This window comes from Peromyscus maniculatus, chromosome 20 (assembly GCF_049852395.1).
Source record: "Peromyscus maniculatus bairdii isolate BWxNUB_F1_BW_parent chromosome 20, HU_Pman_BW_mat_3.1, whole genome shotgun sequence".
In the NCBI taxonomy this organism is placed as follows: Eukaryota; Metazoa; Chordata; class Mammalia; order Rodentia; family Cricetidae; genus Peromyscus; species Peromyscus maniculatus.
In genome coordinates, this window is record NC_134871.1 from 64,851,633 (window position 1) to 64,863,841 (window position 12,209).

A 12,209-nucleotide genomic window follows, 5' to 3' on the forward strand; every position below is an offset into this window, starting at 1 on the left:
GTGTGTGTGTGTGTGTGTGTGTATGTGTGTGTGTGTGTGAATGTATTGTGTATATGTGTGCGTGAGATGAGTTGTGTATCTGTGTGAGTTCATGATGTGTTGCATATATGTGTGAGATATGTTGTATATATATATATATGTGCATGCACATATTTGTTTGTGAATGTGTATTAGTGCATAGTGCACATGTATGTGATGTGTTGTGTGTATGTGCATGTGTATGATGTGTTGTGTATATCTGTGTGCATGTAAGATGTACTATGTATGTATTGTGCATGTGCTTGTGTGTGATGTGTTGCATGTATAGATGCATGCACATGTGTGCATGGGCTTTTGTGTGTGTGTGTGTGTGTATGTGTGTGTGTGTGTGTGTGTGTGTATGTGTGAGATGTGCTGCATATATGTGGTTCATTCACATGAGTGGTCAGGTATATAGAAGCCAGAGGAAGACATATGGTATCTTCTTCTGTCACTCGCTGTCATACTGCCTTGAGAAAGCTCCTCTTGATGAACCAGAAGCCTGGCTTTTCATCCACACTGTTGAGCCAATGGGCTCCAGAGTCCACTTGTATCTGCACCCCAAGATGGATTACAGGTATCGCATCCACGCCAAGTTTTGAATGTGGATATTAAAGATTCAGACTCAGGTCCTCACGTCTGCACGGTGATCACTTTGACCCACTGAGCCGCATCGCCAGCCTCAGGTGGTGGTTTTAGAAATAGCTTGCATCATTAATTCTTGTAATCCTGGGGCAAAGCTGTTTAATTTGCTTTAATAACCTTTGTGTTTGCATTTTTAAGTTATTCAATCACATCAACAATGTATAATAATATATGGGGAGCTGCAGGAAGCAAGTGAGACATCTTTTTGTTTCAGGGGATATATTTGTGAATTTTCAAACTTAAAATTGTCTGATTTAAATTTCATGTCTTATGTAAAGGTTGATATATACTATAATTTTATTATAATTTTTGATTCCAAGGACACAAGAGATGGAGGAATTAGTCACAAAAAAGTTTTCCAACAGCTGTGGCAACTCAGTCATATGACAGGATTGTCTGACAATAGGTTTGTTGGGATTGCTTAGAAAATAAATCCATAACAAATAAACCAGACTCATCAAACCTGTCTTCCTGAGACTCAATCAAGCCCACTGACTCCCTGGTGGTCTCTTTCTCCACTCTGGGCAGGCGTGTATTCCAGAAAGGTTTTAGGTGCCTCCATCTAGCCTTGGTTCACCACCCAGTCTCTACAATAATAGGAACCTCCCTAGCTTAGGAAGTACAATGGATTCTTCACTCCCAGAGAAATTGCTCTCTATTTACGTGAGAATTTCATTGTCTTTTTTAGGTCCCTATTCACAGGTACCAAGTAAGGACAGCTAAATAAATAATAACAGTTGAGGCCAACTTTCCAAGGAAGCTGTCTACTTTATGAAATTAATGACTCAATTTAAAAGTAACCACTGAAAAGCACTGAGACAGAACAGTCCCAGAGAAATAAAACATTTCTTCAAGAAAAGAGCTTGTCTAGTAACAACAGTTTCAATAATAAGGCAGCTAATGCCTTTTAAACATTTCTCCTGAGCTGGGCATTTTATATCTAAAATAGCTTTATTGAGGATATTTTGTGAAAGCTATTTCCACTTCCTGTAATTTTTCTTACCAAGGGGTTTTTGTGGCCTCTGTCCTCTATGTTACTGCCCCAGGATTCTCAACACTTTACCATTTATACACTGGTAGTTGCCTTAATACAGATGCACACAATGAATTATGTGTCTCATTCAGGGTTCGGTATTGTAGCTTTGGTAAATCCATCAAAGGCCATATGAAATAGCTAATGATAAAATTATTGTTCATTCATACAAAAATTACTAGCATTGGCTTCAATTGTTTTTAGAAAAAGGCAGAACAAAAGCAATGTTGCTGGCAATTTCCAAATTAATATTTTTAAGTGCCTTATGCAAATTACTTTCTCTAACAGTTGATAGAGAGGTTTAAGAAACAGACATGGCAGCTACTTGAAAGGACAGACATGGCTCAGAACTGGCTTGAAACCTTGCTTCTGTCTCCCAGCAGTAAATCATTGTCTGTCCTGACAACAGCATCCTGAAGAGCGACAAAGCAAAGGGAAGAGAACTCCAATCACGATGGAACGCCCCACTCTGTCTATAAAGGGAACACATTAAATAAGCCTAACAGACAGGACCTGAGCACTCCTGTTAGAGACTCTGCTGCACTGACCATGTCAGATGTTAGAAACTGAGGGGCCCCAATGCTTTATGAAGTGTCAGCACAGGCATAGCAAATACTGTAGAAAGTTAAGTACTTCCCTGGAAAGAGCACTGAAGAAGGTACTTTCTTTAACAGCAACAGCAAAAGTCCAATGTCTACTAGAATTCTTTGTGCTGAGATATGTAGCGGGGACCAAGGCCAGCAGCAGAAGGCCCCAGGACAGCAGTGGTAGTCACCTCCAGCTGAAGCACATTGATCAGGAATCTAAACAGAGTTCTTTGGGGGCCCCAAGGATCCCTATGTTGTCTCAGCCGAGGAGGCCTGGAATTCTATTAAAGCACAACCATTCACCTAAATTAAGTTAAGATCAGGTTTGTTGTCTCTGTCTCTCTGTCTCTCCCTCCTCTCCTCTCCTTTCTTCTCCTCTCCTCTTAGCTCCTCCTCCTTTTTACACACATGCATATAAAACACTCACATACATAAAATGAGTAGTATAAATAAAAAGGTTCTTCCAAGTTTTAAAGATAATCTAGGATGCCTTTCTGTAGTTTTAACATTTGTAGCCGTAGTCATTTAATACTTTATGGTATGAAGGATGACTCTAATTTTATTTTTCCATGTGTGTGCCTGGCTGTCCCTACACACCTATAGACACCTTCTTTCACCACTGATTTGTCTTATCTGTGCTGCCATTTATTAAGAATGCACATATAATTCCTGTGCTGGATTACAGGCACACATCCACATGTACAACCAGATCTTTAAATAGTTGACATGGTTGAAACCCACTTCCTTTCCTTTAGGGTTACTTTTTGTGTCTTTGAAAATGATCTAGGGGCCTGGAGAGATGGTTCAGTTGTTAAAAGCACTGGTTGATTTTCCAGAGGACTCACTTCCCAGCACCCACATGGTAGCTCACAACTGTCTGTAACTACAGTTCCAGGGCATACGATACCTCTTTTGAACTCTGCAGGCATGGGGCACACACACGGTACACAGATATACACGCAAGCAGAAATAAAATAAAATAAAAAGAAGGCATTTAATCGCAGAAAGAAGAGCAAAGAAACTAGTGTGAGGTGAGACTTGGAGAGAAGAAGAAGGGTCCCTTCCTGTCAGCACAGGGTAACAGAAGGGCACTGGGTATCTAAAGGAGTTAGGGAGGCATCACTCACTGCACAAAGCCCAAAGAGAACACAGGGGAGCGGGGAAAGTGAAAGAGCAAGTGTACCTCGTAACCCTGATCACGGATCCTAACTTAGAATTTCTCAACTTGGGCATTATCCTAACCTTTGGCGCCATGCAATTCTGAGTTTCAGGGCTGCACAAGAGAATGAAGGGTCCATTTGAAAAGCAAACGAGAAAACCATGCGTTGTCAGGTAGCTCTGGGAAGTGGGAAGGCATCCTTCCCTGAATGACCATCACTGCCCAATAGGTACAACTTACTCCCTAAGCTGGATAAGACTCTCCCATGCCTTTCCTCAGCTTGTACACACACACACACACACACACACACACACACACACACACACACACACTGCACACACACACACACACACACACACACACACACACACACACACACACACACACACACACACACACTGTTCCCTCTCTAGGGAAGTGCATGGTGTTAGGAAGGTTACAGGCAAACAACCACAAAATTGACCCTTTCTCGTTGTAACAATCAATCACAGATACGTGGAGAACCTCTGAGGCACAGGCCTCTCCACTCAGGTGTCTATCTTGATAATACAAGTTCTTGATTGCATCTTTATTCTTCAGATGTTTTATTTTCAGTCTATTACATACAACTTGTACCAAGAAGATATTCCCAGTAGAAATCCAGATTTACCTAATTTGATTCATGGCCACGTGACAAAGAAAGCCATTTGTCCAGAAGAGTAACCAAGATAAAAAAAAAAAAAATCAATGCATAAAAATTGTTCTTGTTGAAAAGACCCTGAAGAATGGGCTCTAAATGTTTTGAGTTACATAATGTGATGCCTGTCTCCATTTTCCTCCCCCTCCCCCTGCCTGGTTCTCTTCTTTCTTTTTCTTTTTCTTTTTCTCTTCTCCTTCCTTTTATCTCTTCCTCCTGCGTTTCCTTTTTGTCTCTCCTTTCTCCTCCTCACCCCTCTTCTTGAAGGTAAAACCAATTTTTCTTCCGTAATGGATGTGGAAAGGAAAGAAATTACCAATCATTAATTAGGAATATGATAGGATCTTCTTGGAAATAAATTATGTTAATGTGCTCATAGAAGTGTTAGCTGCTGCAGTATTTGTAAAAATTGTCATCTGAGTTATCATAGCTGTGTGGCCATGTCAGAGACCAAAAGAACAGTTCTACTAATGACTTACGATTCTGACTGTGTGTGGTGGGGGCTGGGAGATTTCTCTTGCAGTTGAAGATAATGAACCAAAAGAGTCTACAAGAAAGTTCAGTTATTGAACAGTACAAATTGAATAGTGTACATCTACATAAAGTCTGAATCTTTTCCCTTTATTTATTTTCAGACAATTGAAAGTTAGACAAAGGATGACTAATCACAGCTAAGGATGCCTAGGCTTTCCTACTGCTTCACAGTGCCTCTCTCTCACTGTGGAACAGCAGGTAGGAAGTAAAGGTAGGCAAGCTTCAGCTTCCTCAGTGAGAAAGCTGGAAGCTTGGGACAGATTGTCTTTAAGAACGCTTCTGCTCCTCTAACCTTAGCAGCATAGAGACAACCTAGCTCAAAGTACTTGAATTTTAAAAATGCACCACTCTACCAACATGGGAGGTAGTTACGCCAGCACACAAAACTGCCATAGCAGCAGCGTAAGGTTTTAAAAGCTCAGAAAGCTTTCTGTATCGATGAGACCTAGATGGGTAAAGTCACATGTACTGCTCTCGGAGTCATCTTTAAATGTCTGTGATGGATTTTCAGTTGAGGCAGGCAGCTCTGAGAGTCTTTGGGGCATAGTTAAAAGAGCCAATTGTGTTTGGCCCAGGACTCTTCAACAGTAAGAGAGAGAGGGACACCGGAAAAAAACATATTTACAACGACAGGCACCAAAAGGGAAGGAGAGAAAACTTTGGGATTCAACCATGAGTGGGGGAGGGGAGAGGGCTCTGCAGTGACTCCAGGCTGCAGGTGCAGCAGGCGGTGCTAATCACTGCACTCACAGACATTAAACTGCAACATTACCAGAGTCCTGTCCAGAGCTTACTGGGTCTCTTAGAGAGGAAATGCTAGATGGATTTAGGCACAAGGCAATCCCACAGAGGAGGTTCACCTTTGAGCCTTTTGCATAAAGGCTCCCAAGTGGAGGAGTGCCGTAAGGGACTGGCCTATCAATGTTTTCACAGAGATAAAAACTAAAAGCCACTTATATCCCCCACCTCCAGAAACCCAGCTTTTAGGTACAGCTACAAGCTCTTAAACTGGTAGACCCAGTTACAGTAGATGGAAATTTTAAAGGCCAGAAAGGGTTCTCCTCCATAAGGGAAGCAGAGGCAATGGGCTAGATGGAAAAGCCAGTGCCTCGTTAAGGAAATGTGTTCCTGTCCTCTGCCAGACTTTGAAAGTCTTGGCTCTTCTCTAATCAGCACAAAAACCTTAGCCAAAGCAGCTCTTCTGAAAATGACCTCAGCTCTCCTCTGCATTCTGCTGGAGAGACACTTGGTCCGTATTGTTGAGATACTCTGGAACTGTAAGGGGAAATTTTCCCTGGGTGGTCAGAAACAAACAGCGTTTGGTGAGGTTTCCTTACATGAAGTGAGAGATGGAAAGACAACACGGGAAGTATGCCATAATGAGGAAAGCTGATGAGGAATTCACTGCAGCTGGACTTGCAGCCAACACACAGACTCAGAACACAAAGGAAGCTCTGGAAACAGGCACCCCGGGGAAACATCAGTGCCCGCCTCTTACTCAAACCCTGGAACACGCTTGTATGGTTATAAGGAAAGCAGGGAATCGATGGGGAGGATAAACAGCCACAAAACCTTCCTCAGTGTCAAAACCTTCCTTAGATGTGTCAGAAACCACTAGAACTCTTCGTTTTAAGAAGCATGTCTTCAGCTCTCACTGTCTTAGATGCAGCAGGTTGGATCTTAGTTTTCTGGTTAGTCATTAACATGAAACTCATATTTATTGATATTATCATTAATCTAGTAAGCTATGGATTCTATTCTCCATTATTTACAGGGACTTCTGTTATATTATTTTTATGTTAGAAACCATCTCTGTTGCCTTCTTTCAAGACGCTCCACCACTCAATCTGCTTTAAAGTCTGATTAAAGAAAAAGGGAATTGTTCCCATTATTTATAAATGTTTAGGTTGTACTGACCAAAGAGTAGGAATCTGCAAACTCATCTTCATTTCTCTTAATACTTCTGTACCTGCAAGATGTATTAGTTACATCCCACAGCAAGAGAAGTCATTTCTCACCCATGTTTTATGTAAAGAGTCTGATTTAAAGGATGAGCCTCCCTCTGCTCTGGTGTGTACAAGAGCATTTTGTGTACAGTAGGGTCACTGTAGTAACAACACTGGGTGGACAATTACACAAACACGTGGGATGACACATTAGCCAGAAGTATTAAAGAATGTCTTTCCTGTTATAGATTCATACTTTTGCCAGTGAGTATGGTAGACCCCTCTTCCCTGGAAAATCTATGTACAGCATCATTTTATCTGATGAAGAATATAAAATTGGGAGAGAGAACAGAAATCACACACACACACACACACACACACACACACATATTTTTAGATGCCTCCAAACTTTATGATTTTAGCTATTTTTGTTGTTTTTATGAGTCATCCAATTAAAAGGTAGACACCAAAGGAATGTCTCATCTCATTTTCACCTTTCCTCGGGTCCTGTGGTGGTGAAGCTAATCATCTTTGCACCATTTGTTTTCATGTACATGGACTAACATCAGATATTATGATATCTGATATCCCTGAGCAGGACTCGGCATGGTACTGTACACTTTGGATGTGGAACATGGGGGATCCCAGGCGGACTGGGCTGTGAGCTTCTGCCTTGCTGGCTAGCTCATGGAGTGCCAGGAGTAGCTATGTGGGCTGCTGGGAGAAATGTCACCAGTGAATCTAATTCACTACAGATCTTTGGGCTATGCTATGAACATATCAGGGAAGGGTAACTATCTGGTGTTATGATGGCATGAGTGTTAAGAGTGTAAGCAACTATTATCCACAAACTTAGATTTGAGGTTTGATCCAATTCCCACAGAAGAGAATCCACACCAGGCAGGGTAAATCCAATGGCAAGCCCATGTCTAGGGAGGTCATAGGCCAGCATCAGGAAGACACTACTTTCTGTTTTGTTTTTTTACTTTTTATTTTTGTTCAATAATTATGACACAACTATCAAATTGCTTTTGAAACACTGGCGTTTATGTCCATAAGATTACTGCTGCTGTCAGCCCTGGTCAGAGAAGCGGAGAAGCTTCTTGCAGTGAGTGATGGTGGTTAGTGTAGATATTTTTATTCTATCAAATTCCAGAAAAGAAATGATTGTTGTAACACAGTGTCCCAATTCCCATAAGTAGAAGAAAATATCAAAATATCTATATCATCTCCTTCAAGATTCAGAGAGCATCATGGGAAATGGGGCAGAAAGAATATAAGAGCTGAAGAAAGGGTGTCATGGAATGGTTCCCTTCAAGAATAACGCCCATTGCCATCTGCCTCAGAGTAGCTGTGTGAGAGGCTGGGGATCCTCAAGATTAGGTCTCTTGAGGTTCCCTTATAGGAGTTGCCAGGGAGGGTCATTAGAGAATCCAGCCACTCTTTCCTGCACCTCCATTCTTGCTGTATATAATTCTATCCCAAATGCAGAATTACAAACAGCTGCTCTCAGGAGGTGTCGGAGTGTATGAGTGTGAAATTGCAACTGAGAGAGGGTTTTTATCTATATAGCCATGGGGAACATCCATGCTGCAATGAGGCTTCTCGGTGATCTAGCTGTTTTAGGATCACCCACACTCAGGCAAATAATCTTTCAATCATGCTTCTGTAGGCCAAATAAACTCACAGTTTCCCTAAGCAAGACTTGGGTATAATTGTAACCTTGGTCTGTCGTTAATGGCCTATGAGGCTGAGTAAACATTTCTTCATGTCTTCCCAAGTAAAGTTTGGGAAATACCAAGTACTGTCTTCCTCAGGGAAGAGTCACAATTAAATGTTAAATCAAGATGCAATGATTTCCATTTTATATTTTGTTGTGAGGAAACATTTATGACATACTTCTTAGACATTTAAGAAAAAGAAAACTGGCCGGGCGTGGTGGCGCACGCCTTTAATCCCAGCACTCGGGAGGCAGAGGCAGGCGGATCTTTGTGAGTTCGAGGCCAGCCTGGGCTACCAAGTGAGCTCCAGGAAAGGCGCAAAGCTACACAGAGAAACCCTGTCTCGAAAAAAAAAAAAAAAAACCAAAAAAAAAAAAAAAAAAAGAAAAAGAAAACTGAAAAGCGAAGGCCAAGATAAGAAATACTCTATTTAAATAAGTTCTACTTACCTGTACATGAGTAGTCGTCGATCCTGATGTACCCAGTCTTGCAGATGCACATGAAAGAACCAGGTGTGTTCACACACATGGTGTTCTCACGGCAGTAATGGCGCCCTTCAGCACACTCGTCAACGTCTACAAAGAAAAAATAGGGCAGAGGTCAATGGTGGCCAGTACTCTTGAATTTCCCTATGATTTTCTTTGTCATAGGGAACAGCTGCTAATTGAACTGCATTTTGAAAGAGCATTCAAAAATATCTCCTATAATAAGAATATTTGATGTTCACAGACAGAAAGCAAGTGGCTTTTATCAGCAGTTCTTGCTATAGTTTCGAATAGGTCTGCCAGTTTCGACTTGCATCATTACGAATAGCTTTTGAAATCCTCGGTGCATTCATCTACTTGTGTTTAATAAAATGAGTTGGAAAGAACAAATCAGGTTGCCTGAGCATCTTGAAATCTTAGTCACTGAGCTGACCAACTGTTATCTTTGACTCACTGGCTATTCTGCACACCTTGGGGAGGTCTTGAAAGTGGTAAATAAAGTATTCACTGTACACAGAACTTGAAGGAGTTCATTTGAAAGTAAGAATCCAAGAAGAGCAGTGTATTAAAAACACAAACAGAGCAATAACTACCCTACTAAGTATCTGAATACAAACAGAATTACAATAAGGAGACCAGAATCAGATGAGAAATAACAAAGTAGTAGAATATAATGTGGAAGATCATACATGTTAATTCTATCCTCAAGTATAAAAGCTTACAGATGTTAAGACATAATAATCAGGGGTGGTAATTGTGAAGAATGTAAATTTATATGATAAAACCTCCGTATTTAATTGTACCTCTCTACATGGAACCTAAAGGACTTGCTAAATACTTGTTATTGAGACCCTATTTTTTTGAACTGAGGAGATTGCTCAGCCAAGAAAGTACCTGAGGCACAAACACAAGGAACCAAGTTCTAGTCCCAGCGCTGTGTGCAAGCCAGAGTGCTGGCGTGCATCTCTAACACCTTCAGGTGGGGAGATGGAGTGAATCAAGGACAAAAAGATAAGGCTAGGAATATAATGGAGTTACCAGGCAAAAATGTTAGAATGGAGTGCTGATCAATGGGTTGATGTTACAGTTAGATAGGAGAAAGGAGTTCTATTGGCTTGCTTCACTGTATCTCTATAGATGACAATAATAAACATTTCAGAAATGTAAATTATTTTGAAAATTTTTTACCACAAATAAATGACAATGATTTGAAAATATAAATGCATCCAACCTGATTTAATTATTATATAATGTATTCATGCATAAAATATTACTTAATATACTATTAATATGCATAATTCCTTTGCATTAATGTATCATATAAAATTTAAAAGTAAAAAATATAAACACTAGGTGCGTCTCCCTGCCCAGCCAGATCTTGAACATCCTTCACCAGGGTTTAGCTGTCTGATCCTCCCCTCCTGCACCCTCTCCAAGTTCCCAGATCTAGTCTAAGTCTTAGACTCAGTGCTTTGGCCTGGTCTGGCCACCCCTGCCTATACAATCCCAAACTCTAGACTTCCTCTAGTATCCCCATTCCTTCCTACAACCAACAGGCCCCTTCCATAGCACACTCAACATTTCCACCCAGCCAGATCCTGCATATTCTTCTCCAGGGTCTATCTGGATGGGGATAGAGAGTAGATTCAATAGTCTACCCTCTATTCTACTCTCCCCAAGCATCATATCTGCCTACAAACTCCAGAACTAGACCAAGATTCACATCCTGAATGTCAATCCAGCCTGTGATTATCTGACTTCATTCTACCTAAGCCATACACATTTAGATCCAACATGGTCTACAAATCTTGTGTTCTAACCCAACTTGATCTGTCCATATGAGACACAAAACTAACAAAAGAAGTTCACATATCCAGATTTCATCAAAAAAATGCAAGCAATGTGAGATATCAAGGTAGCAACTCCATCAGTCCTTCAGAAATATGTTTGCCAATAACATTTACCCAGATGAACCCCAGGATATAGAATTTAAAAGAGCAATAAAAAACTTCATCAAATAATTGCAAAATTTTAAAGAAGGCACAAAGAAACAGCTCAATGAACATAAAAAGAATGAACAAGGAGGAGGAGGGGTCAAGATCATGATGGGGAAACCCACAGAGACAGCTGACCTGAGCTAGTGGGAGCTCACAGACTCTAGACTGACAGCTGGGGAACCTACATGGGACTGAACTGGGCCCTCTGAATGTGGGTGACAGTTGTGTGGCTTGGGTAGTTTGTGGGGCCCCTGGCAATGGGACCAGGATTTATCCCTAGTGCATGAACTGGCTTTTTGGAACCCATTCCCTATGGAGGGATACCTTGCTCAGCCTTGATATGGTGTGTGTGGGGGGGTTCCTGCCTCAACTTGATATGCCAGACTTTATTGACTCCACATGGAAGGCCTTACTCTCTCTGAGGAGGGGATGGGGGATGTTGTGGAGGAGAGGTGGGAAGGAATGGGAGGAAGGGAGGGATGGGGAACTGTGGTTGGTATGTAAAATGAAAAGGAAATTTTTAATTAAAAAAAACATGAATGAGTAACACCCAAACCAACACAAACATAAGGATGATGAACATAATGAAGACAATCTAAGGACTGAAAATGGAATTCAATAAAGAGAAACATTAAAGAGAACTCAGGATGAAGCAAAGATATAATTTAAAAGCACAATAACTCAACTAGAAAACTCAAGGGAACACCTAGCAAGTGGAATGAAGCAAGAGCAGAAAATAGAATGTCAGGACTTGACAATAAAGTCCAAATAAGCAAAGAATATGAATTTTTATCAAAAACACAGGAAAGAAACATATAAGAAATGTGGGACACCATGAACAGATAAAACCTTTGCATTACAAGATTAGGTGAAGGAGAAGAATCCCAGGTCAATGTCACAGATCAGATCTTAAACAAGATCATAGAAGAAAACTTCTTCAGACTAAGGAAAGACATACCCAAATGCAGAACACTAAATAGCCAAGACCAGACTAGAAACTGCATATGGCATAGCATATTCATTGTTAAAACACTAACTGTATGGAACAAATAAAAATTATTGTAAATTGCAAGGGGAAAAAGCACAAGTCACGTGCAAAGGAAAACCCATCAGAATAACAGCTGATTTCTCAATGGCAACTTTGAAATCTAGAAGAGGCTTGAAAAGTGCATTATCACTCCTAAAAGACCATGACAGTCAAACTAGACTAATATACCCAGCAAAACTATCTTCCATAGTTAAAGAGGAAAAAAAATCTTTTCATAATATAAACAGCCTAAAATAATTTATATCCAACAGACCAAATCTAAAGAAAATTCAGAAAGCAATATTTCAGGCTGAAGTAAAGAATGAATGTAGCAAAGAGACTGTAGGACTAAAACTGAAGCTATAATCACTAAAACACAAA

The 12,209-nt window shown here is 40.6% G+C and overlaps 1 protein-coding gene across 3 annotated transcripts in view; it reads right to left on the bottom strand.

The window, feature by feature from the left end:
* Positions 1-12,209, bottom strand: part of Nell2 (neural EGFL like 2) — a 343,938-nt gene that overhangs the window by 103,510 nt on the left and 228,219 nt on the right. For all 3 annotated transcript variants that reach the window (XM_006974326.4, XM_015993199.3, XM_076556663.1), the window contains exon 14: positions 8,769-8,894. In XM_006974326.4, the coding sequence (XP_006974388.1) occupies positions 8,769-8,894 (126 nt within the window). The remainder of the gene's footprint in view (positions 1-8,768; positions 8,895-12,209) is intronic.